General features: G+C 49.3%; 1 protein-coding gene across 1 annotated transcript in view; it reads left to right on the top strand.

Moving 5' to 3' along the window:
* CAMKK1 (calcium/calmodulin dependent protein kinase kinase 1) overlaps positions 1 to 25,505 on the top strand; it is a 61,456-nt gene that overhangs the window by 1,588 nt on the left and 34,363 nt on the right. Inside the window, exons 2-8 of the mRNA XM_010123241.2 lie at positions 8,649 to 8,696; positions 10,437 to 10,490; positions 17,392 to 17,443; positions 18,008 to 18,141; positions 18,740 to 18,776; positions 21,120 to 21,141; positions 23,107 to 23,195. Of these exons, the coding sequence (XP_010121543.2) occupies positions 8,649 to 8,696; positions 10,437 to 10,490; positions 17,392 to 17,443; positions 18,008 to 18,141; positions 18,740 to 18,776; positions 21,120 to 21,141; positions 23,107 to 23,195 (436 nt within the window). The remainder of the gene's footprint in view (positions 1 to 8,648; positions 8,697 to 10,436; positions 10,491 to 17,391; positions 17,444 to 18,007; positions 18,142 to 18,739; positions 18,777 to 21,119; positions 21,142 to 23,106; positions 23,196 to 25,505) is intronic.

The following is a 25,505-nucleotide window of genomic DNA, read 5'->3' as shown; positions in this document are numbered from 1 at the left end:
GCTGTTGGCTGGGGAAGGGTTTTAAGTAGGGAATGGGCTGTCTGGAGTACTGGAGGGAGAGCATCATCTCTGTGAGGCTGGCAACTGGTTTGGGAAAAAACCCAGACTCTCACCCAAATTATCCCCCAAGCCCAGGCTGTGTCTTTCCTGGGATTTTTATCTGCTATTTGTGGTGGAAAGCCCCCAAAATTTTCCTTGCCTTGCCATTTCTCTCCAGATACCCAGTGAATTCACCTCTGCTGCCGTTCCTGAGCACGGAAGCAGGACAGACACAGCGGGGGGCTCGGGACCAGTGCCCATCTGACTCTTCCTCACCCAATCGATGGGGAACATGTGCTGAACATGGCTCTGCCAGTGCCACTGTGACAATATGTTGCTCTTGGGCACTGCGGTGTTCCCAGCCCCAGTGCCCACATCCCACTGTGGTCCCACCTGGTGACTCCAAAATCACTGGAGTTCAGACTCTTGCTTAGCATCTGTGTGGCTTAGTGGCCTCTGGAAAAGTGGGCGTTTCCCCTTGCACAGCTGAGGGACAGATGCTGCGCGTGAGCAAATCAGCTGTTGTCCTCTGGGAAGTTTTGCAAGTCACATTAGTTGTGCGATGGGTTGCGGCATCCCCAGCCAGTAAGAGAATATCTGCAGAAGGTGCACTGCAGAGATTGCGGCTTCTTTGACAACAGCCGTATGCTTTAAGGGAGATGGAAAGGGAGAGGAGCCAGTTCTTGGAAGCAGATGTGACTTGTGTGCCAGCTCTCCCATCCTGCAGTACTTTGACTGTGTCGGGAGTGAGCCTTGTCTGAAATCTGTTTCAAACTGCAGTCGAGTGTGACTAGCACATTCCCATCTGCAAGCAAATTCAAAATACTCCGTCCTCTTCCACAGCATCTGCATCCTTGGGCGCAGTGGTTACTGCCTTGGGGTAGGAAACGCCCAGTTTGAAATGCAGATGCAGAGCCCTTCATTTCCCTGCTCCTGCAGTGATTCCTTATGCATACTGCGTTTTTAGTGGTCACTGTGATACGACTGTTTAGAGCCCTGCTCGGGTGCAGCCCAGTTGCTTAACAAAGCTGTGCTCGTTGGAAACCATCATTCATATTAATGGGAAATCGCTGCGTAGGAGGGGGAAGGGAGCCCAGGCAAGAGCTGTGCGTGTTCAGAGGTGGGTGCTCACCCTCTTGGGAGCTGTGCTTTGTCTTCCCAGCTTATAGGGACAGTACCTGTATCCTGTGAGGAATAGCAAAAGGACTAGGAAGGTGCATGCTTGTTTGTAGGATAAAGTTTGAGGCTGGCCACTGAATAATGAGAAATAAGTGTTAGATGTGTGACAGCAAGACGAGCATGCAGCCTGCACGCAGCCCAACTCCAGTGTCCTGTGTATGATCTACCAGTTGCTGCTAAGTGTTTGCAGGTTTGTTGTGTTCATGGCTGTGAGAGGTACTGACAATCTCAATCAGAGCTGTACAGCTGACTGAGAAATGGAGAGCAGATCTTCTGTTTTGACATGCATTTATTCAGTACGTTTGCCGTAAGCAGTTAGGAGCACGTGTGCTGTAAGCAAATTGCACGTGGGCAGGGAAGACTGGACAAAGCCAGGAGGTAGGGGCAGGGCTTCCAAGAGTTATGGGGGGCTCCCTGTTGAGGCTTCTGGCCCTATAGGGGGTAAAATAACCCTGTGATGAGACATACAGTCATGGTGTACTTAGCAGCAGTTGCGGTTGTGTTTTCTGTTCATCATTTTGTTACGCAGACCCTCAGTGAGCAGGGAGGCTGGTAGCTTACTCTGACAAGATCCAGCTCACTGGTCACAGCGTTGCCCGCGGTCTCCTTGAGAATGAGTCTTTGATTCATCTTGTTCTGGGCAAGCTGCACGTTTGTACTCGAGTCCATGTCTCTCACCTGCTAAAAGCCATTTTGGAGTTGCTCCTTTCTCCTTGCATAGAGTATCTGGCATCATCAGTCAGTGCTGTTCAGGTGACAGGACATCCATCACTCTGGCTTATGGCTGCTGCCTGAGAGAGTTAAAATCTGTGCAAAAATGAAGATGAAGTTCATGAGCATTCGGGCTTTATCAGTGGCACAGGTACAGGCGCTGTCTATCAGGAGCAGAGATGAATGGCACAACGGCATATCAAAATTTCCTATGTGATGCTGATGGTCATCTAGGATTGAATCCTGCGTTCCCTCTCCAGTGCCAGCAGGAGTGGCAGCTCTCACCGCCTTGCTGTCAGCGGTTCTCTATCCTGGACTGCTCTGAAGAAATAACAGAGAGATGTGCTGTGAATGTGGGGATACGGCAGAGGTGAATTTTCAATTATTCTCTGCTGAATTATGGAAGAACCACATGTTCAGTTAGAGATGCTGCTGAGCTTTTTAATGCTGGTTTAATACTTGTTCACAGGCAGGGAGGAAAGCTTATATTTCAAGGATCAGAGAGCCAAGAGCTGAAGCCGACCCTGTGATGCTGTGGGAGGATTCACCTGGTGCTGTGAGCGGGCAGTGAATCGAGCTGTCCACCCCTGGGACTGTGATAGCCCAAACGCCCGCCTTCGGAGCGGGGTCTCTTGGGTTTGTTACTTAGGAAGATGGTGGCTCTTGGGCTGGCAGGGCTGTAGCAGAGCCAGGGCTTGTTGTCTTGCCGAGAAGCAGTTCTGATAAACTGAGCAGAGCCACCAATTAGCTGATTGCCCTGGGACAAAGGACTGGCAGCTGCTGGTGTCTTGTAGCCACTGCTGACAGGTCTGGATCTGCAGCATTAAATCTGCAAGAGAAGTAACCCCTTCTGCTCTCCTGGCAGCATTACTGGGTACTTAATTAACCTGATCTGTCATATCTCTATCAAAATTGATCTGCAATTTTAAAAATTTCCTGCTTGTTGCCCTCCTTTCTTAAATCATTCGTAGTCTGTAGCCTGGAAGGTCCTTTCAGCACTGCCTGTTCTGATAGGAGTGCCCGCCGGGCTGGTGGGATTTCTGCTGCCTTTGCTGCCCATCAGTGCTTTGCTCTAATAAGGGAATGGCTTTCCTTTATCCGTGGCACAAAGTGATTAAGCTGAAGCTATTAAAGGTATGTAACTCTGCAGAGCTGAGGCACAGGCCCCAGGGTTTAGGTCTCTGGCCCGCATCGCCTCTGATGTGACATTCCTGGCTCCTGCTTGGCGCTGGCAGCGTGGCAAGGGGAGAGGGTTTTCCTGGAGCTGTTAAAAACAGCTTCTGCTGTGCTGCACGGACGATGCTCTGATGCTGTGTGCCAGGGCAAGACTCTCTGAACATGTTTGTACAGACTGGGCGTCTTGTCACAGTGTTTGACAGAGCTTGTCCCATCTAAAATGCCAGGGCTTGTGTTTGTGAAAGGGTGGAGGTGCTGCTTGTTGGAAAGTGACATTTGAGAATGCAATGCTGGTTGTTTTTATTCTGCTGTCCCAAACCAACTTTTTTAGGTAGCCAAGAAAAGTCTTACTTGGAGGAGCGGCTAGAAGAAGAATAAAATGTCTTTTTTTCCAGGCTTTCTCCCCAGACCTGCCAGCACAGTTAACTGCTTTATACTTTCTCTCTGGCTGAATTGTCCTTTCTTCCACACGTTCCCTTTCTCTCCCTGCATCCACCCACTCCCTGGCATCACAATTCTTCTATCCCTGTTGTGTGCGTGGTCTCTCCGCTCTAAGATCAGCAGGAGGTTGTTCCAGCTCCCCGCTGCCTGCGCGGCCCCGCACGTCGTGGCGGTGGGCTGGGGCCATGTGTGCTTTAGTGGGACTGGAGAGGATGAGTCAGGCCAGTGTGTTCTCCCTCCTTGGTGCTGCTGCTGGCCCAAGCACGCAGGGAGGAGGACAAGCTGACAAAGGGAATTTTCCTACGCTTTATGTACATGGCGTATCCAAGAGGTGTGGAAGGTAATTGCTGCCTTGTCCTTTCTTTCCTTGGCTTACCACATCTTTATTATAGGCCTCCTGCTTGTTTAGCCAACTAGCTTCAAGCAACTCGTGTCAAGAGCTGTGAGCGGCAGTGCTTCGGTGCTGGGCTGATCCAGGTCTCATGCTCCTCTAGTCTCTGGGAGCTGCCCAGTTTTCTTCATAAAGTCATTATTTCCTTGCTGTGCACAAAGGTCCCAGGTGGGACCAAGGCAGCAGCAGGAACCAAGCTCCTATGCAGCCTGGGCTGGAGAGTTTCCCCCAAACGAATTTCTTCCAGAGATTTTACTGTGGTGCTCAAACTAGAGCTCTCTTGAAAAGATTAAAGATGCTTGGAAAACATTTCTTCAAAGAAGAATCCCCCACAGGCATTGCTATTTCTTTTCCTTGGATTAATTAACCTTTATTTAAAGTTACATTTCCAAGTCTAAGGGCAGGGTTGAGAGGAGGAGAAAGCCCAAAGCTGCAGTTGCAGAGGGGCTGGGAAGGGGCTGCATTCATCCCACCAGTCCCAGCTCCCTTTTATTCTTCTAGCCGCTCTCCCAGTGATGCCTTAGGACTGGGCAGGTGCCCAGGCTCCTGCATCCAGTTCCAGGGTCTCGGGTGAGCCCAGACAGCAGCACTGAACGCTGGTGTTGTGCTTTCTGCCCAGCCGTGGCCAGTGCTCCTGCCAGCAGCCAGTTGTGGTGCTGGGCTTCCAGTTTTGCACTTGCATTTGGATGTTGCTTTAAAATCTGTTTTTCTTACCTCCATGAGCTCTGAGCTTCCTGTGTGTCCTTCTCTATCCCTGAACAACTTTCTAATTTGTATTAATTGCTGCCACTAATGCCCTTTTTTTTTTGGCTTTTATTTTCATTTTGACTGTTCTTAGAACTGCTTCCACTTCTTCCAGCCAGGATGAGTTTAAACCAGTGTTGTCTTCATTACTGACCTTTAATTCACAATTTTCTTTCCCATACTTCTCTTTAAATTGTATCTCTGAATTGCTGAATCTTACATTTCTTTTCAGATTGGTGAATTTGCCTTCTTTTTAGGAGCAAATTCTCCATTATATGTGTGTGTATGTAGGGAGTCTGTTTTCAAAAATGTCTTACTTTGGAAACCAGCTCTGACTCTTCCTTCCCATCCTCATGTCCCCCCCCAGACAGCAAAGGCTTAGCTCTCAGTTTCTTGAGGTTTCTGTCACTCAGTGTCACAGTGGTGGATTTATGGAATTGGGTCTGGATGCTGGATTTTGCTACGGTTTATGATTTTTGGTTTTGTTTTCTGTGGCATTGATTCGCTCACCTCTCTGATCATACCTTGGACATGCTAACAAATGGGACATCTTGTTTTTTTAAGGCAGAACTGTTATTTCACACTTGGACAGATACAGCAGTCTAATTTGCTGAAACCTTTTCATTAAAGGATCTCGTTAAGGTTCTTGCTCTGTTCGTATTTATCAGCAGTTGCAAATACTTTGGTATGATGAGAGGATTGTAGAATGTTATCTTAAAGCAACAGTTGGCCTAGAGATATGTGTTCCTCTCTGATGGAGGAATAGTACAATTATCCCACTTCCTGCAGAAGAATCAAATAGCGTAATGACAACCCTGCCAGTCTGCAGCGACACGCGGCAGGAGTAGCTTGAGCTGTGAATTACGGTCTTTCTGCAAGGAAAGAAAAAGGTAGAAAGCACCTATAATCTTGTTTGATTTTTTGCTGTGTTCATCTCAAGTGCTTAAAGCACTGCAGAAGCTACAATTAAAGTGCTTCTCACCAGTGATTATCTGAGTAGAGAGCGATGGAGGTGCGGATCAGGTGGGGATATGGCAATAGCGAGTGTAAGCTCTCAGAGGATGTGCTGCAGACCCTGCCATTACCTTTCCCTCTGACCCTCTCTGGGTGTTCCCATGACAGTGTTTATCCAGCCCTTTCAAAAACAACATCCCCCAAAGGTGAGTGTCGTGGCATTGCTCACAAGGTCTGTTTAGCAGCAGTGAAAAAAGAGATGCTTGAGGTGATTGGTCTGGTATGGGATAAGAGTGGTAATTTCTAGCTGGAGGTAAGCAGGATGGTGGGAAGGTGATGGTCAGAGTCAAAGGAATTGGTGACTTGGGCACAGGGACAAGGCATAGTCCCTCCTCGGTTCTGTTAAGAGCTTTGTAAAGGGGTTTGCCCAGCTGGGTGGACTATGTCCTGCACAAAGGACACCCCTCCTTCAGGAGGGAGGGGAAAAATGCCACCATGGTTGGTAAGAAGCAGCGGCAAACTTGGTGCTTTAGAGATGCCATCTTGGCTTGAAACAACGTACTGGCTGCAGACCAAGGAGCCTATAGCTACATGTAAAAGGTCGTGTTCACTTGTGCAAGTAATCCCTACTTGTGGAGGAGACCTGATAATGGGACCTGGGCATTGCAAGCTTGCTGGTTTGAAGAGCAGAAGGTGCTGACGTGGTTGGAGGGCTTCTCAGAGAGGTGGTTGCTTTTCCTGCCTGTCTCAGCCACTCTGGTGAGCGTTTCCCCGTCTCTGCAGCACTGCAGTTTTGCACAGGACCAGACGAGGGGTGCAAAGCTGAGCACGGGGAAACCCAGGGCAGGAGACCTCAACAGAAAAGTGTTCCTGTTTAATTTGTGAAAGTCACCACGATGCAAAGCACAGCCTTGCGCTGGGAAGCGAATCTGCTGACACAGTATTTGAGGCGAGTTTGTCCTCCACGTGTCTGTACCCTGGGTTCCTGTGTGCTGCCCTCTCCTTTGGGGAGCGGGAGTTCTTTCTACAGAATTCAATGCCATTTTTCTTTTCCGTGTATTTCAGTGGCTTTGGGCTTTACCTCTTGGCTTTTGCTGGGTCATGCTCTCTCCTCCCTTGTTGCTCCTAGTTCTGATGGATTGCTTTTTGCCTTTGGAAAGAGATGTGCTTTGCTAGCAGCAGAGTTAATACACTTCTGTGCCCCATTACTCAATTGGCTCTTCTTCCCTGTCAGGGTGGTGGAAAAACTTCCTTGACTGGAAACACGATCAAGATTTAAATCGTTGCTTGTGTTTCTGACAAGCCACTGCTTGCAAGCTTAAAAAGTGTTCAGTTCCCTGTTCTTTTCTTTTTCACTGTGATTGCTTGCATTAGGAGTGTTTTCTGGTTGGTGATGGGGAAAAGTCAAAATTATCATCTACCACATCTGTGCTCTAAAGCATCCTGAGAGGCAGAGGAGCGGTGCTTTCAGTGGGGACGCTGCACGGGGCCAGGGCTGGAACACCTCCTGTTCTTACAAACAGACTGAAGGCATCTGGCACTGCTTTGCTGTCCTGGCACTGCTTCTATGGATTGTAGGGCTGTTTTGAGGTTTATGGGAACACTAATCTACCTGTCTGCATATTTTATTTCAACTTTGTTCCCAAAGAAGTGCGCAATGCAGAGCCTGGAATTGAATTTCCAGCCTGCTTTACTGCTTGGAAAACTCAGGGAGAAATATTGGGTTCAAAAATGTTGTCTGGGGAAGCGTGTCCCATCAGAGCACACCATGTGCTGTGACTGGAATCTCCCCCCTTCCTTCACCCCGCCAAGTTTGGGGTGCTCCCCTCCCCTGCAATGCCGGTAAGTGGTGTGTCAGGACCAAGACAAAAGCCACTGCAGCCCACTGTCCCTGGTGCCACACTGCAGAGATCCCTGCGAGAGCCCTTTGACTCTTTGCCAGGAGGTTTGCATTGCAGCAAGATGTGTGCCGTCCTCCCACAGACCCCGTCACGGCAGCTGAGCCAGGCAGGTCCCCTGGGTCCCCTGCTCAGCGTGGGCAGCGCACGCTGCTCACCCTGCGCTCCTGGTCTTGAGCCGCTTGGGCTTCTGCGGCGTCTGGGATTTTCCTCTTGTTGTTAACGAGGGTGGAGGGGTCAAGTGAAATGAAGCTGTGGAACTGTTTTACTTTGGGTAGTACAATACTGAAGGAAGGGTGGATTTAACATCAGATGACTGCACGGCTCTCCTGTTCCACCTTGCTTTCCAGCAGGCGATGCCTGGGGCCGCCATCCTGCGCTGCTCCTGGTCTGTGGAGTAACTCAGCACCCCATCGTTACACCCTTGTCACAGCTTGTGGGGGTCTGCATCCACCACCTCCCCACCCCTTGGGGTTTCAGTGCTGGAGAGCTCGCAGACAGAGATCAGACCTGCTTAGGGGTGATTTATTTTGGCAAATACTCAATGAACTTAAGGGAATCCATTATTGTTTGTGTTGCTTAGCAAAGGAACTTGGCTCTGAGCTCTCCTCAAACAGCAGTCCACCATCCAAGTGAGAGTTCAGCCTTCATGCCGGGCCAGCGATGGGTCCCTGTCTTGGCCAGGCTGATGTTGGGAAGGGCATGGGCTCATGCTGACACTGGGGGCTGGCGTAGGTGCCTGGGTGCCGGGAGCCACCAGGCTGTGAGAGCTGGGGATGGATGCTTTTCTGCTTGGTTTAGAGCACAGTCCAATGTAAGTAGTTAATGTGGAGAGGCCAGAGGCTGCTGTCAGGCTCACCGGGCTGAACCTGGAGCGATGCTGGGGAATCGGGGCGGAGGGCCCTCTGGTGTTACACCAGCACAATCAGAGTCAGAATGCAGCCCATAATCTGGTTGTCAAAAAAAAAAAAAAAAAGCAGTGCTTGTAGTGTAACATATACCAGTTTAAGTAAGATTCTTTCATTACTCAGCACTCTGTCTGTACTCCATACCGACTCAAATTCAGTCCTTTCCTTTTACCAGTACTCTAATTATGTTCTGCTTTTGATCCACAGGACTGCGTGCAGTTAAACCAGTACAAGCTGCAGAGCGAAATAGGCAAGGTACGTTACTGGAGCTCGTGTTTGTCACAAGCGACCTGCACACACATGGGTGGGAAAACTGTGCCAGCCCAAGGGATCGTACTGGCCAAGACTCCTTCCAACTTCTGCTTGTTTTGGGGAGTTTTTGTTTGTTTTTTGGGTTTTTTTGCCTTATTAGAGCAAGTTTTGTTCAAGGTCAAAGTGGAGCTACTTCCTCAGAAATCTAAATTTATTTTCCTTCCCTCTGAAGGTAGTTAAGCTGGCTCCCTTCCAGGTTGTTTGCCTGCCAAATGTAACACTGAGAGCCTTGGATGCATTAAAACAACTCAACAAGGAAAGAAAACTGAAAAAAAAAAGATCAGGGCAGGTGTTTGGTACCCATCAGGACTAGTTTAAGTTTTTACGTCCGTGAATGAAATGCTAATTTAATTCTAGTCCACATTTAAAAGCTGCACAACGATTCAGAAGAGGTTCCTTCAAAGTTATTTAGAGGTCTGGGCTGGTGAGCAGTTCAGACACCTGCGCATTTGGATGTCTGCCACCGTTGCAGATGGGTCCGTGAGCGACAGTGCTGTCTGGAAGCTGTACCTGCCTTTGCAGTCGGAATGCTGCCATCAGAAGGGACTGCTCCCTGAGCTGCAGACTGTCACCAAAAGCTTCATGAGCCCAAACTCCTCTCCAAAGCAAGAGGCCCCAGGCTGTGGGAGGAGGTACCCTTCCCATGTGTGCAGTGGGTTGTGTGCTTGGCTGCTGGCAATCAAGGTGTAAGGCTGGAGATACCACTGCTCGTGGTACAGCAGATGTCCTCTGAAACTCACACACTGCTTCCGACCCACTTATGGCTTTTGTCATTGGCTTAAGGATGAGCTAAGGAGAGTGTGAGGCCTTTTCTCTGGTGGATTTGCCCCTGCCTTCTCCTTCCCTGTGGGTCACAGCAAGCAGATAGGCACCCTGAGGTTGGTAGAGAGTCTGTTGGACCTGCTGTGCTTCTGTGTCAGCCAGATGGCTTGTCAGTCTCCTCTGAAACCTTGGACCTTCATTCTGGTTCTCAGTGAGGTCAAGATAAATGCTTTGAGGGGCTGTAGTGTTCATCCCGCTCACTTATTGAACAGGTGTCTGTGAGGGAAGATACCTACTCCATGGCATCATGTCTCGCTTGCATAAAGTGATAGTATTGACACAACTGTGAAAAAACAGTGCTTTAGGTGGAGTTTGGCTTTAGGCTGTTACTGTATCTGTGGATACAGCAGCAATCCAGGTCTGCATCTGCCTGGGCAAGAGGCAGTGGGAGGAAAGCAGGCAGGTGGTCCTCACTGAAGTCCCTTTGCTGTTGAGAGATGTAGAGGTTTCCTGCTGAAAGTGGTCTTGCACATGAGTATAGGAAAGGTGTCCATGCAGAACTTCCAAACTTGCACAAAAAAAATCCACTTGAAAATTATTTTCTTCTTCCTACCTGTGTTTAAGACAGACACAGTGGCTCTGGCTCAGGGCAGGAGGTGATGGGCTAACGCTCAGCTCCTTCAGACATAGTTAATCCTCAAATGCCCTGTGGATCCAACAGAGCTGCCAAAATGTACGACCTCACTGCAGGGTCACATCACCTGCAGGCTTTGCTCGGGGCTAAGCATGGCCTGAGGACTTGGAAGTGGTGTGGATTTTGTTCAATTTTTTTTTTTTTCCCCCTTATTCAAGGCCAGCCTTGAGCAGCAAGGAGACAGAATGAAGCTGCTGAACTGACTGTGCAATTTGTGTGTATTTTAGGGTTCCTACGGTGTTGTGAAACTGGCCTACAACGAGAACGACGACAAGTATTATGTAAGTGTCTCTCTCCTCCACTCCTTGCTGCCGCCACTGTTCCTTGTTCCCTTTTGGACCTCTGAGATCTAGGTCCCCCCTGCTTTGCTGCTTTTAGCATATGTATTTCTGATTGGGGTGGCACGCAAGGAATCAAACCTCCCCGCTGGGCATGGAGCAATGCGCTGCTGCCTGCATGCCCGCTTGTGTGCGGTGCCGAGCGGGAGGGAAACGGGGTGGGCTGCCTTATATAACAGGCAGGGATCTCGGAGACAGGCTGCAGAAGCATATTGCTGATTTGTCTTGACATTTTCTAGCTAGGAAGCAGGTCACCTGAAATTAGAGGCGTGTGGGTGGTGGTGTTCGGCACCTGCTGTGCATTGGAAGATGGGCCTGGAGCGAGCAGGCGTGCTTTGTAAGGGAATGGGGGCGTTTATCAGAAAGGTGCTGGGCAGTGCCTGGCTCTGCTGTGTCTTACCCCCTTGCGATATGCCTCCCTGTACACCGAACGGGATCTCGCTGTCAGGTCGTGAGGTGTAGGGTGCAGAGCAGAAGGCAAACCTTGGCGTTTAAATCCTTTGAGCTGAAGCCAGAGATGGAGGGCTTCAAATTCAAAAAGGCTGCTGATGCTGAAGGCTCCTTCTCTGTCCCTCTGCTTTCAGAGGCAGGTGAATCCTAACCAGCCCAGCTGAGATTCCTGCAAAATCTGCTTGTGGAGATGTGCTCATGTCCCTGGGCTTGCCCTGTGCCAAGCTTTGCTCTGACTGAGCAGGAGCTGGGCACAAGAAAGCTGCCTTGCTGTGTGTGGCTGTGCCTGGAGGCTTGTGGAAACAGCTCTGAGCTGTTTCTGGTGGATGTCAGTGTGGCTGTGTGCCGGGCAGAGCTGGATGGTTGCAGTGCTGTTGAACCCAAACCGAGCTGCCCTCGATGCAGCGCTACCAGTCTGTGGCCTTGTGCCTCTGGTGAGAGGGGTCCTGCTTTGGCTGCTGCCGTGCAGTGGCCTTGTGTTGGGTGACAATGGGTCCGTCAGAGCACCAGGACAGACTCATGTGCTGCTCCCTGTCCCCGTGCACAGACCTCTTGGTCTTGGCACAAAGGAGAATAAGAATATGGAGATGTAAAGCATGCTCATTCCCTGCTACTCCCCAGCTCGCTTTTCCTCCCTGACTCTTGAATTTACAAGTGATGGACCAAGTTGGAGGGACCAGGTGGGAGGTGCATGCCTGTTGGTATTTGTTAGCCCTTCCACACTTCCAGCAGGCAAGAACTTGCAGGAGAAATGTCTTGAAATAAAGGATGGAAGAGATGAGACAAAAATCTGGACCAGGCGCCCTGGAACTGGCCAAGCAAAGAAACCACAATTCTTTCCATCCCCTGTGCTTTCCAAGCTGACTCACCCACCACACGGAGCGGTTGCTGTTTCCGATGGCTCCCTTTCTCTGCTACCCTCCCAGCGCTCCCTGCGGCAGGGTGGTTTTGTTCCGCAGGGAGCGATGGTGCTGGACGTGGCTTCTCTGATCCTTCTGTCCCACCAGCATAGGGAATGCTAGGACCAGCAGCGCAGAGTGGGAATGTATCGCATTTATTTCCATCTGAAAGTATTTTTGCTTTGAAAAAAGTAGTCTTTCCATTTTACAGCCTGATGATGTGCTGTGGGGTGCCCAAGGTGGGCAGGGCAGTGTCACAGCTCGGCAGGGAGAGCTGGGTTTGGGTTAGCATTGCCTGCTGCATTCTTGTCAGTGTTTTGGGTGCAGATTAACGCTGTAGCCGTAGATTTAGCTGCTCAATCAAAGCCAAAAGTGAAAGCCTGTGGCCAGGTTAGCCTGGTGTGTGTTAGTTAATCACCAGTTAATCTCTATTTCTTTTTCTAGTCTGAGCAAACACTTTAAAGCTACTGCAGCCTGAGAGTGGCTCCTGTGTCAGGACGCTTCTGTTTCAGCCTCGCTGCCCGAAGAGTGACGGGTTGAGGCAGGGTCTGAACCAGATCTCAGCTGGGACCCTGGGGCTGTGAAGCTGATCCTGGGAGGTGCATGGAGCACTACGGTGAACAGAGAGAGATGGAACCAAAGCGAGAGCATTGGCAGTGTCCGCCTGGGTGTTATTGCCGTGAATGTCGGCATACGGGAGAGGAAAGGGCAGATGGGTGCACTGCTGCAGTGGTGCTAAAGTTCCCCAGCTGCAGTCACAAGCGGTCACCCCTAATCCTTCTAGATGCCTGTGCTTGTGTTTTCCAGGAGTGCAAGCCATGATGGAGAGACCTACACTTTTCCATGATGCTTAACCAGTCCAGGAGCTGGCAGACCTGTTAAAGCTTCAGAGAAATAGTAGCAAATTATGTGACTGGCTAGCAGTTGCTTACCTCCCCACACTTCCCAGTGTGTCTGCCCCACATTCTCTCCCAGTGCTGAGATATCTTCCATGCTCCTCTGCTTATTGCTCCCGTCTGCTTATTGCTGTTCTTGTAAAACTGGAGTTTATAGGTACCAGGAACTGGATCTAGTTCCTGTCAAAGCAACAGGAAAGAGTTCTTTTGCTTTAATGAGTTTTGTATCTGGCCTAGAATTAGGAAAAAAACCTCTTAAAAAAAAAATAAGCTGATCACCACATTTGGGAAAAATGTAGATGGGTTGTATTTACTTTTGTGGGTTTTTTATATTCCGTTCGAGATGAGCAGGCGCTTCCAAGAGCTTTCTCCTTTGCTGCTGTGAACAATCACAGTGCTGTGGAGGGCTGTGGAAGTGTGCTGACCTACATCGGCGGATGCAGGGAATGTCTTAGCCCAGGGAAACTGAACTTTCACACCAAGGAGGAGACCCCGTTGGGATGCAGAGCTGCCTCCCAGAGCAGAGGTCCCTGCCGCTGCTGGGGCGTGTGAAGCTGTTACAGCAGCATTCGCAGGGCTCTGCTGAGGAACCCTTTACAGCTGGAAAGGTTTCAGTGTCTCAGTTTGCAGGAGGTGCTTTCACAGTGACTTGGGGGGGGGGCGGGAAACAAACTAAGAAAAGCGAAGCTCTGTGAAAAAGCAGCAAATAAAAAGCAAAGGAAAATGTGTCCAGATGGAGATCTAGTTTGGAGTCATCGTGCTGATGGAATTTGATTCTGTGATGCCTTGGGTCATGTCTCCTCCCTATTTTCGATCTCTAAATCAGCTTAAAAAGAAAAGTGGTTATGCTGGACATTTGTTATGCTACTTCTCGACAAAAGCAATAGCATTGTAGGTTGTCAGTGGGTTTGTTTTTTTCCTTTTTTTTATCTGGTTTCCTAAGAAACAAGACTTGTATGATTGTGCTCTCTGCCTCCATTTGTACCTAACAACCTTTGCATGGAGGGCTGTTTTCAAAAACTCTGATGGGGAGAAATTATTTCCAAGTTTTTGAAGAGGCAGCTGAATGCAGTGCTGCTGCTGAGGGAAAGCTGGCCAGCAGCAAGCCTCGGAAACCTTACTAGTCCCTGGAGAATCCACTTTGCCGCCCAGGTGGGAAGGGAAGGCATAGCTGACTTTTTTCTCTTGCTTGTAACAGCTACTGAACTGCTGCCAGCTGCACTCTGGTGTGGTGAGGACCAGGGAAATGATCTCTGGTTTACCGTTCAGCAGCAGGGTTGTGAGAGGCTGTGTCACCTGGGGTAAGAGCTGGGGGGACATGGCTGGAGGCAGGTGAGCGTGCCTGCTCCAGGAAGGCGTCCCGGCTGCGGTGCTGCCAGTTTGGGGCATAGCGGTGTGGATGAGGCACAGCCTGCTGATGTGACAAGTGCAGGAGCAGGATTTTGGGGGCATGGCAGCTAAGCCTGTCTGGTTTAGGCTTCTCTGTGTGTAGCGTTCCTCTCTCCTGGCAGAGCTTCCCTCTTAGCTGTTTTCTCTGTCTGAGGGATGCTGTCGTTTAGACAGGTGAGGAAGGGCTGGAAACAGTCTTGGATCTGCTCAGCAGTGCCACAGGGTGCTGTCCTGTGCTAACAGAGGATTTAGGTGGATAGCAGCTACCTCTGAGCAACATCCACTCCCCTGGGAGCTGCAGGTAGGGACTGCGCATAGGTCTTCTGCCCTTGCAGTGCAAATCTCTGTTAGCAAATGAAATTACATCCTAAGTTCTGTGAGAGCATCACAAGGGGCAGTTAAATTCCCTTGGCTCAATCCATTTTATTACCTTTTCCTCCTCCCAATAATGACCATTTAGCTGTTGTCATTACCAGCAGCAGGATGTGGGCTTGAGATCTCGCTGTTGTGAAAGTTGCTGTGTCCCAGGCATCCCTCCTCTCTGTAAACGTACGATGGGCTTTCCCTCAGGCATCCTTGTGAAGCAGCTTCCCTGTGGCTTCCAGCTGCAAGGTTGCTAGGAGGAGAGCAGTAAAGGAGGAGAGCAGTAAACTTTGGTAGTAGAGGTACATCAAAGGGAAAGCACATGGTTCCCGCTACCTCTCAAAGGAAAATGTCACAACCCATGTCCACGTGTGAATAGTGGGAAGGAAGGCGGGTGCAAGGGCATGTGTGGAGGAAATCTCCTCCAGGCTCCCTGTTTTCCTGAGCAAGCTGAAGCAATGCTTGCCAGTGCAAAGGGAAAATCCCTCGGCTTGGCTCCGAGCTGCTTCTTTATCAGAAAGGCGTTATCTGGGTAATTAGCTCTGCCTGCAAGTACAAATGTCTTTGGCTCTTTCATGCATGGGAGCCCAGAAGGAGAGGTTTGCTGAAGCATCCCTGTGCCGCTCCCGTTACACCCAGTTACAATTCAACAAGGAAGCCTTGTCCTGCCAGCTCTTGCTGTAATTAAAGTGAGGCTTCACCGCCATGTGCTCTTGTCTCTGCTCTTGTGATAATTATGCAATGGGCCAGAGCCACTTAATGAAGTTTCCTTGTCCCCCGCTTGCATTTGAAAGCATGGTGGAGACAGTTCCTCTCTTCTGATCCAGCTCTGCTTGTGTAGCAGCAGATACCTGTCCTGTTCCTTTCTTCTCCCTCCATCCTCTCCCCAGAGCTTCCTCGGGGAAGGATTAGCCTGATGCAGGCACGGCCGGTGGCATTGGTTCAGTTCCTCGGGCTGGGTTTCCCAAGCAGTGATGCAATTTGGGAGCTTTCGGCAGCAAATTGCATCTTTTATTTCTTGTTTTTCTAAAGCTCCTTGCCAGAAGGCAGAGAGGACTTGGGGTGGGATTGGAGCAAGGGGAGCCTCCTCCTCCTGGGCTGGCGACGGTTGAAAGAAAAATATCTGTATGAATTCCTTTTTTTTTTTTTTTTTTTTTCCCCATATATTTTTATTATGGAGAGATAAAAGTGGGGAGCGTAGGAAGTCCTCCAGGCTTGGTCCTGGCCATCGTTGGAGGTGGTTGCACACATCTCAGATCCTCTTTCAGCAGACCATGAATCATCTGGCTGTCTGTATTGGACTCAGTGCTGTGCTAAGTCGAAGATAAGCATTTCTGAGTCTGTCTCTCAACACCATCGTTTCCAACAGTTGGCTCAGGAGCTGTCAGGCAGGATTGAGAACTGCACGGTGTCTCTTCTCAATTACACGGGTGCAAATCCAGAGGATTTCACTGGATCAGTACCGAAAATAACAATCCTTCCAGCAAGCCGTGAACCTGGATGCAGTGGGAGCACTGATGGCAGGTGGGGATCTTGGGGCGTGTGGTGGCATTGCTGCCAGGAAAAAGAGTCAGGAGGGAGCTTGCCAAAATGGTTTTGGTGACCCGTTCCTGGTGTACTTGTTAAAAACAGGTAGTGTGCAGAGAGCCTCCCTCCATGGTATTAATGCAAAATTTCTTGGCACCTGACTGTGTCCTGTGGGTGTCCTGGTTAATTGTATTTCACAGGGGTCACTCCAGTATACATTACAGATTTGGATGCTTAATTAATAGGGGTAACTACCCATTCTAGGGGAAGGAGTGAGCGACCATCCCAGCTCCTGGGAGCACAGACTATTTTCCTAAACAAATTGTACCATGACCTGGTTTGTCATGAAATATTTATCTGCTGGGCCCCTCAGGCCTGGTTTGAGTGGCCCTCAGAAAGGTTATTAATGCACAGAGCAGATGGAAGCGCAGAGACGTTATTAAATTCAGATTGCCTTTTCCCATTATGCTAATGCCAATTGGATGGCGGGGAAAATTACCCTGACCCCCTCCCATGTCTTAGCTGCCTGGGCTTGCAATGGTGCCAGCACACTATCGGGTACGAGAAGGGAGGAAAGATGTTGGCAAGAACCTGCTTCCCTCTCTGTGCTTTCACTGTGCTCCTGTGCAGAGCTGGCTCTGCTGTTTCTGATGGTGCAGGGATGGATGTGCACAGAGTATCTTGTTCATGGACTTGGGCATGGTGCTGGATTGCGCTGCAGGTGCGATCTGTATTGTTCTGGCAGCATGGGAGAGGTTTATGGGGCAAAAATAGTCTCTGGGAATATCAAAGGCCTCCCCAGGCAGCATGGAGCTGGTGGAAGGGCTGTGTCCTCAGCCTGTTCCAGGTCTGTGATGTAGGTTGCAAGTGTATGGCCATGATACTCCAGCTCTTTTGCTTCCTAGACCCTCTGGCAAAGTAAAACATAAGGTGGAGCAGCCTTGAAGTGGCTCTGACTTGCAGCATGACTATAGCTTCATCCAAAACAGCAGGTACATGAAAGCCACCTAGAGGAACCCACCTCTTCCTTCAAGCTCATGCCCCGACTGCAGAAATTTGGCTTGTTTTTTTTTTTTTTGTCCAATTTAAAATAAATCAAATCTTTTTTCTTATGGGAAAAAGATAAATGAAAGAAATGGTTAGCAGTGCCTTTAGGAAAGCATGTGCGTGTCTGTTGTCTCCTGGCTAGTGGTGACCACTTCTTATCTAGATTGAGGATAGACCTGAGCCAGTCCCTGATGCCCGGTGTACTCCTGCGTCACAGCACTGAGCACTTCGGCTCTTGTTCAGTTTTAATGTTGCTTTTTCTTCTTCCTCCAGGCTATGAAAGTCCTTTCCAAAAAGAAGCTCTTGAAGCAGTATGGATTTCCACGTGGGTATTTCACATTTAGAGGTCTGCCTGTTGTTCTCAGCCAGGCAAATCTCTGTAGAAATGTTATCTGCAAGGGCTGCAGAACTTGGCCTCGTTTGAAAGCTGCCCAAGTAGTTGGGGCTGGTTAAAATGCAGTGGGTAGTGAAAAGGCAGGCACAACCTCAGGGATATTCATCACACTTGGTAATTTGATTTTCTGAGTCTCTTTGAAGTGCTGACTCTTCCATGTTCACCACCTAATTAGCCTAATTAAGTGCTGGAAGTTAGGCAGGGTGTACCCCCTCCTCCTCTGGGGCTTATCTACTCTCTCAGATAGCACCTGGCTCCAGTGGCTGGGCCATGGGACCTGGCGAGCAGACCAGGGAACACAGCAGGAGCTGGTCTGAATGGGGCTTGCAGATCCCTGTTCCCAGTGGGGACTGAAATGCTTTGGGATGATAACGGTGTGATGAGATCTTCCAGAGTAGCTGGAGGTGTCTACAGAGAGGCCAGTGGCTGCTCACTCCTGCGTGTCGAGTGGTGCTGAAAGATGAGTTCTTCCTCACCATGTTATCATGATGGCAGGTCGGCCTCCTCCCAGAGGGTCAAAATCGTCCTCCGGAGAGCAGCCAAAACCCATGGCACCACTGGACAGAGTCTATCAGGAAATAGCCATCCTAAAGAAACTGGACCATGTCAACGTCGTTAAGCTGATAGAGGTGAGCTGCTTTTCCACTCTAAGCTACACTGAAACAAGTCTGGTTTGTAACAGAGGATCTTTCTTCAGCTGCTCCTACTTCAGCCAGAATTGGTTTTAAATAGTTGTTCAGAAACTTAGGCTGGTGATTCCAAGCAAGATCATACCAATTATGTATGACTAACCAGCATACCGAGCCTGGTCTTCAGGCTCGTGCCCAAGAGAAGACAGCTGGCTGTGCTGGTAGAAATAGTAGCAAGCTTTGACCAGTGAGACTTGTGTGTAGACAAGCCTGGGAAGGTGCACAAGTGCAAGGCTTCAGTGCTGTTTTTGGTATTGGCTGAGGTCAGATTAGAACAGGCAGTACCTTTATTGGTGGGCTGTTTCTTCAAATACAGGTGGAAGCCCAGATTTTTCTGGAGACAAGAAAAATCTGTGTCCTTCAAAGCCCCTCTCTATGCAGGAGTCTCTAAATGTTAGCCTAAGTTGTTTGTGATGCTCTGCAGCTCAGCACAGTGTACAGGGAGCAGTAAAATACTATTGGATTAAAAAAATATCTCTTTTTTTCCTCATATTTTTCTCTTTCCTCTTTCCCTTTATTTCTCTGTTATCAATTGCAGGTCCTTGATGATCCTGCAGAGGACAACTTGTACATGGGTATGTGAGTCATTATATGCTAACAGAAATGTCTGGGCTTAGACCTAGTGATGTAAGTTACCATGTACAAGGGCTCGAGGTCAATACCAGGAGGAAAGTTGTACCAACTTCAGCAGACTTATTTTTCCTAAAAAGTAAAATACCTGTCAAAGCAGCGGGATGGAAGGGCCCCTTGCAGTAGAGTAAGGCAGTAAGGCAGCACTGTGTCTTAGTACAGCTGTGCACATCTCCTTACCATGAGGACACTAAAAAGACATGACAGCAGCTCTGCCCTCCCTTAGTATATGTTGGTTCTTAGAGCCTGGAGAGAAGGTGAGGGTGCAGGATGGTTTCTTGTCCTCCTGGTATGAGTTTGGTCTCTCCAGACTCCTCCTGTAGGCCATGGATAGTGGTGGTGACTCTGGAAAGCAATCTGGTCTCAGGGTGTTCCCTGTGACCCCTACAGAGACGCTGAACACCCTGCTGAGCCTTGGCACCTCCTAAAGCAGCAGAACTCCTGTCTTTGGCCTCTGAGCCCAGACTCTGCTGCGCGGTGCTCAGATGGGAGGTCGTAGCTGACTGTGTGTTTATGCAGGGGGCAGGGAAGTTCCACCTGTTTTGTCATCGTCTCCCCCAAACCTTGCAAGTGCCAGCCACAGCCTAAGCCCTGTTTGGGCAAAACCTGGAGGGACAGGACTGGGAGGCACAGAGGTGCCCTCTGAGATGGACTAAAGGAGGGAGACACCTGACTCCATTACATCTCTGCTTCCCTAAAACATTTCCTGGTGAGACAGGCTCAAAGGCTCCATCTAATGAAATAATTACGGGATGCTTTTGAAGTGGCCTGTGAAAGGACGCTCTGCCTAGCAAATGAAGCTGTTTCCCTTTGAAAGGCCACTTTTCCCTTTTGGCTGAAGCCCTGGTGGCACTCTAGCCGCATCGCAAGCATGGCAGCCAAGACACACATGTGTGGTGGGGAGGGCGGCTGAGGCCGTTGTTTAAAGGCCTGAACTCCTGGAGATGGAGAGAAGGGGAGAGATGGGGCAGCAAGCGTTTCTGTTGAATGAAAATAAATGCATGAGAAGTTGGAAAAGCTACAGAAAAGAAAAAGAAAGGAAAAAAATAAAACCCAACCAATGGGTTGGGGGTCAGACTAGACCTTTAAAGGTCCCTTCCAACCCTAATAATTCTATGATTCTAAACAAAAAACAGCTAAGCTCTCCCTGTGGAGCAAGACCAGAGTCTCAGAAATGGCAGCAATAGCAGCAGGACAAGTGGGAAATCTCTTGGTCCCAGTACTCAGCAGCAGGAGGAAGCTGTGGGTGCTCAATGCTGCTCAGGATTGAGCCTTCTGCAAGTGGGTTTTCTCCCTCCTGCTGACCCAGCTGATAACTGCACCTTTCCCTTTCCACTACAAAGCAAAACTATGGAAAATAGTTTCCTCTTTGCTAATTACTGCTGGTATTAAGTACTGCTGTGTGCTTATTGGGAAGGAAGCAGGGGATGGAGGGTGCTGATAGAAATCAGAGCAACCTGCTGTGGCACAAGACAGCTGGATGATGAGATGCTGCCACAAGCTGCAGCTTCTTCAGCCTGGAGAGCAAGACGAGTGATGCAGGCTGGCTTGTTGCGTTTGTACTTTCAGCTGGTCTAACTCGCAGCTGTAAGCAGGGCTGCCTGGTGCTTTGGGGAGGGTGATCTGCTCAGATTTCCTGGGAGGTGCGAGAAATCCCCTAGTAATTCGTGGGGAAGGAGCTCTCCTACTAGATTAAAGGCAGATCCTTTTGTTTGCAGAACAGGTCACAGGTAGGATGGGGAAAAAACACATTGCCACTAACGGGGCTGGGGCAAGCCCCCGCTTAACCCCCTAATCAGACACAAACTCGTGCTCTACAAACCTCAACTCATGCCAACAAATCCTCTCCAGCTGCTCCTGCCAGGGCGTGTTTACCTCTGACAGCCTTGTAGCTGTGCTGCTGATTGATGCAGCATAAATGGAGCAACGTGTTCTTACAGCATCTCGTTCGGGATCAGTAATTTAGCAGACATATCACACCAAGCACCCTCTCTAAAGGTACTGAATAAGACTGGGCTCAAATCAGCAAGGGCTGACACCAGGAGCGGCAGAAATGTGGTTGATAAATTAGCACCCACTGTTTCCCTGCATGGAGCTGGCGGGAGGTGGGGATGTTTGTCTTTGCTGCAGAGATGAGTATTTTCATTTTACATCCTCTAGTGTCCTTATCATAGGTAAGGGAAGAGAAGTGAGTGGAGATAAATTGATTTTGCAGGTACGGGAATGGAATAAAGAAAAAAAGATTTAAAAAAATGAATAAGAAATGATTTGATTTCCTCTTTTTGCAGTGTTTGACCTCCTGAGGAAAGGGTAAGTAGCCCTCCTGGGGTCCTTTGTGTTGAAATTTACGTTCATCATTAGCTTCCTAGGGGAAAAGGGGATTTGATATGTACAGTGGGGCAAACCACTGTCTGCAGGCAAGCACAGAAGAGGCAAAATCCAACCGTGGTTGCCTTTGCGCTGTTACAGCCTGCAGTGATCTGGTGGACAGCAATGGGCTGGGATGATGTGTCCTCATGTCAGGCTTTGATCTGGAAAACAAATTGGATGCCAATTCCCCATCAAGTGCCTGGAAGAAAAGGTTTTTAACAGGAGTACTTTGGGGTAACAGCCGCATCGTAGCTTCCTCTGGCACAAGGGGTGTGAGGTTACATCAACATTTGCTTGCCACCCACGGCCTTATTTTGCCCCTAGCACTGCTATAACTGTGGGAGGCTGTTTTGTTGCTGCATTTTTCCCGAACAGGAGAAGTGATAAGGTGGTAGGAGTCTCCTCACTGCTTTTTATTACACCTGTGCTGGTTCTGCAGCTCTGCAGAGTCACAGCGAGGTCAGGAGAGCTGCACCCAGGGTGGGGGAAATTCCCAAAGGGCTTATTTTTCTCTCCAGCCCCATCAACAAGCCGCTTGCAGACTGCTGGCTCCAGTGGGTTGCTGGTGAGGGACTCCCCAGTCTCCCTGGTGACCAGGCTGATGACTGTCCTGCAGGAGAGGGCGAGAAAAATGCTTCTGTAATAAGCTGTGGCCAGGGAATGTGCAGCTTGGCCGAGGACAGCCTGTCTGTGTCTAGCAGAAGGCAATTAGACTCCATTAGCGGCTCTGCCAGTCCTGCTGCTTACATTATTTCTCCCTGATTTCAGGAGCAGAAAAATATGTGTGAAGAGGGAGGGAAGGCAGTGGCAGAAAAATGCAAATGGGAAATAAGATGATCATCAATCAAATGGCAGCAAGGGAGAAGAGAGAAATGCTGCAGGAAGGATTTGCCGCTGGGGGCTGAGGGGAAGAGCCGCAGAGCCTGGTTCTGGCCATGGGCTGTTCTCAGCGGGGGTTTGGCTTCCATGGACGGTATCTCAGGAGCACTCACTTACACCCACCGACTCAAGCTGGATTTATGTCCAAATACAAGGTCAAGCTGCTGAGCACAGGCAGGATTAACCTCAGTGCAGTGAAGTCCTTGGCTCCTGCCAGTCATCTGCTGGGGATCAGGAGATGCTGACTAGCTTTTACAGCCTCTTTGCCCTCAGCTTTCAGGAGGCACAGGTAGAAGAGGGGCTTTTAGAGGACACTGTGCATCTCTCAGCAGTGGTGGCATACAAAGGAAAGGAGAGGAGAAGCTGACCAGGTAACTGTGGCTGTACAGGGCTGAATGGCTGAGTTCTGGTGGTGGCTGAATCCTGAGCAGCAAAATAGGTGTTCAAAGCAGCTTGGCACAATGCACTGAAAATATTCCCACTTAACCTTTGAGCCAGTGGTTCATGTCTAGATCCTGCCTTGGTTTAGAGTAGCTGCACACTGTTGCCTCAGGACTGAGCGCCAGCAGGCATGGCATCCAGTGCACAGCCACGGGCACTCTGTCCCCACTGCCGCCTGGCACCTCGTGGTGATGCCGGTGCTCACAACCATGAGCAGCTTCAGCAAGAAACCAAAGGCCAGATCCATTTTTGTTCTTTCACTACGCTTTTCCCATTAGGACTCTCGGGGAATAGTCAGCCTTATTTTGTGCAGACATAAGCCGTTAATCGTGATGTTGGCAAAGGCTCTGTGGCTCACGCTGACTCGGACTGTGCGAAGCCACCCATCACCGCTAGCTGAGCTCACTAACTGAGGTGTCACCAGAAAGGATGGCTGCGCCTCTGTCCTGTGTCACAGCACCCAGAACTTCTTGGGAGCCTGGCCTTCAATGCTGGGGACGTGGTGATAGACACCATGAAACTCCTCCAGCAAGGAGTGTTACTGCCAATCTGCAAAGTCTTTAGTTACTTTCCCTCTCCGAACAGGCCTGTCATGGAGGTACCAAGTGACCAGCCCTTCGGCGAGGAGCAGGCTCGACTCTACTTCCGAGACATCGTCTTGGGCATCGAATACTGTGAGTACCACCAGCATCACCAGCGGCTTTGCAGAGCGTGTGTGTCGGCCTCCTGCTCAGCTAGGGAGAAGCCTCTTGACTCTGGTGGGCTGCCAGTCGGGTGAGGTCCCCTGTAATTGCATGTGACAGGATTTTCAGGTGGTGGTTGCCCGGCTTGGTTCAGATGTACCCAGGCAGTATCACAGTTGCTGGGAGCAGGCATTCCTTAGAAAGGACATTACAAAAATAGTGGCTTCCTTTTTTACTTCTATTTATCTCTTTTTGGAGAGCATCTTTGAAGGCAATAGCAGAGTCAGAAAATGGGTGTTTGCAGTGACACAGGCTGAGTCAGTTAGCTTGGAACAAATTGCTGTCTCCAGCTTAGCAGGGCAAGCACTGGCTGTGGGGAGAGCTGGCAAGCGGCACTGGGAGGGCATCTACCCTGTCAGGTCCCTCTGCAGCATCACTCTTAGTGACTTCTTGTCTCTAAGGGCTGTGGGGTGATGAGAACAGTTTTTTATTAGATCCATTAACAGTAGCTCATAAAGAAGCTCATAAGTCGTTTGGTTGGATGGCCTGTTATGGATTAATAACTAGACAATCAGGAAAGTAGGAATACGGCTTTCACAAGGGAGAAGAGTCACTAGTGCAGTTAAACAGGAATCCATAATGTGGCCTGGGTTGTTCAATATATTCCTAAATGACCAGAAAAAGGGTAGAGTACAAGTGTCAGGGAAGTGGTGAACAGGGAATGAATCTTCTCTGTCTCTAAAAACACAAGAACTGAGGAGTAGCAAACAGCAATCAGGTAGCAAGTTTAAACCAGAAGGAATTACTCTTTCATGTAGCACGTGATTAAACTGTGATGCTCATAGTTAGAGGAGATAGCAGGTGCCAGAACTAAATGGTCTCAAAGTGATTAGACAAGTCTAGAAGAAAAGAGCAGCAAGGACTATGAAATATGAGGATGCAGGCAGAGTTGGCCATCAGGCTGCCTAAAGCAGGGAGTATGGGTGCTGAAGCTGTTACAGCTCTCTGCCTGATGCTGTTCCCCAAGCTATTCATCCTGGCAGGAGACAGTGCTGGGGTAGGTGGCTTTTGGTTTGCTTCCTCTTCCATCTAGAGGCTTATCCCCACTATCCTTGAGGTTATCACCGTGCTGAGCTGACAGCAGAGGTAGCTGTGCTGCACCAGGTTCCTGGAGACAGGTCTAGGTTGGCTTGGTGTGTCTTGGGCATGGCAACCTTTTATAAACCTGGCTTATTTTGACACACAGTTCTGGTGGCAAATCTGAAGGCAGAGCAGCCAGCAGGGAGGGACAAGGACACTTGAGCAAGTGATCGTCATCCCCAGTTGATGAGCAGTGCAAACTGAAAGGTCAGATGTGAGACAGACATGTCACCCTCCCTGTTTAGTCGAAGGTGAGATTTTTTTTTTCCCAGCTATTTCAACCTTAGGAAATAAATACCTGCTTCTTTAACAAACCAGAGGGAATCGTTTCAAGTATGCCTTCAAAAAGCCAACATGTAGCTATGTCAAACTCAAAAGGAATGTTTCATGCTGCCATTGTGCTTTGAGCCACGTGTGCCTTCATTTTACCGATCTCCAGTGGCCCCTGCAAGCTCAGCAGCTCCTCAGAGCCAGAGCCATCCCCTTGCTTTTGTGGAGGACTCGCCTAATTTCAAAACCTTCAGAGAACAAGTCTCTGAGTACGATGGACCTTGCCAAAGTGGAAGGTGGTTTGCAGTGCCCCACCCATCTCCACATCCCAATGCAACTCCACCCCATTTAGTTTGTCTAAAACTAGTGGGTGGAAATGAAATAAATGTTTGCAAGTCTGTGATGGTCCAGAAATTTCCAGGTGGTGCCAAAATCAGTCAGGTTACTTCAGAAAGCCAGTAGAAATGTATATATGAATGGGAAGCACAAGGTTGGTTGTCAGTGGAGTTTGAAGGGTGAAGACTGCAGCTTTTTATATTCTCATTAGCATTCTAATGAAAGAAAGTGTGGGTAGTCCTAGGCAGAGGGAGTGAAACAGGGTAATAAATTATAGGATGCCCAAGCACTCCCAACAACAGGAACAAATAGGATGCTTTATTTTGAGTTATTGAGTAACCACTTATTTCATTAGTGAATGAAAGTTAAAAATGGTGTTCTCTCAGAACTGCTGGGTAAATGCATGGCAATTATTATGTAATTACAGAGGAAAAGCGCACCGTTTCTGCGTGCTGAAGGAAAAGTGTTGCCAGGCAATCTAGAGATTGCAAGGTGATTTTAATGTAAGCATACATAGTTGTTATGTAATTTGGGAGACTCAATAACCATGCAGCT

Source organism: Chlamydotis macqueenii, chromosome 19 (assembly GCF_036417535.1).
Source record: "Chlamydotis macqueenii isolate bChlMac1 chromosome 19, bChlMac1.mat, whole genome shotgun sequence".
Lineage (NCBI taxonomy): Eukaryota > Metazoa > Chordata > Aves > Otidiformes > Otididae > Chlamydotis > Chlamydotis macqueenii.
This window is presented reverse-complemented; position numbering and strand designations above follow the sequence as displayed.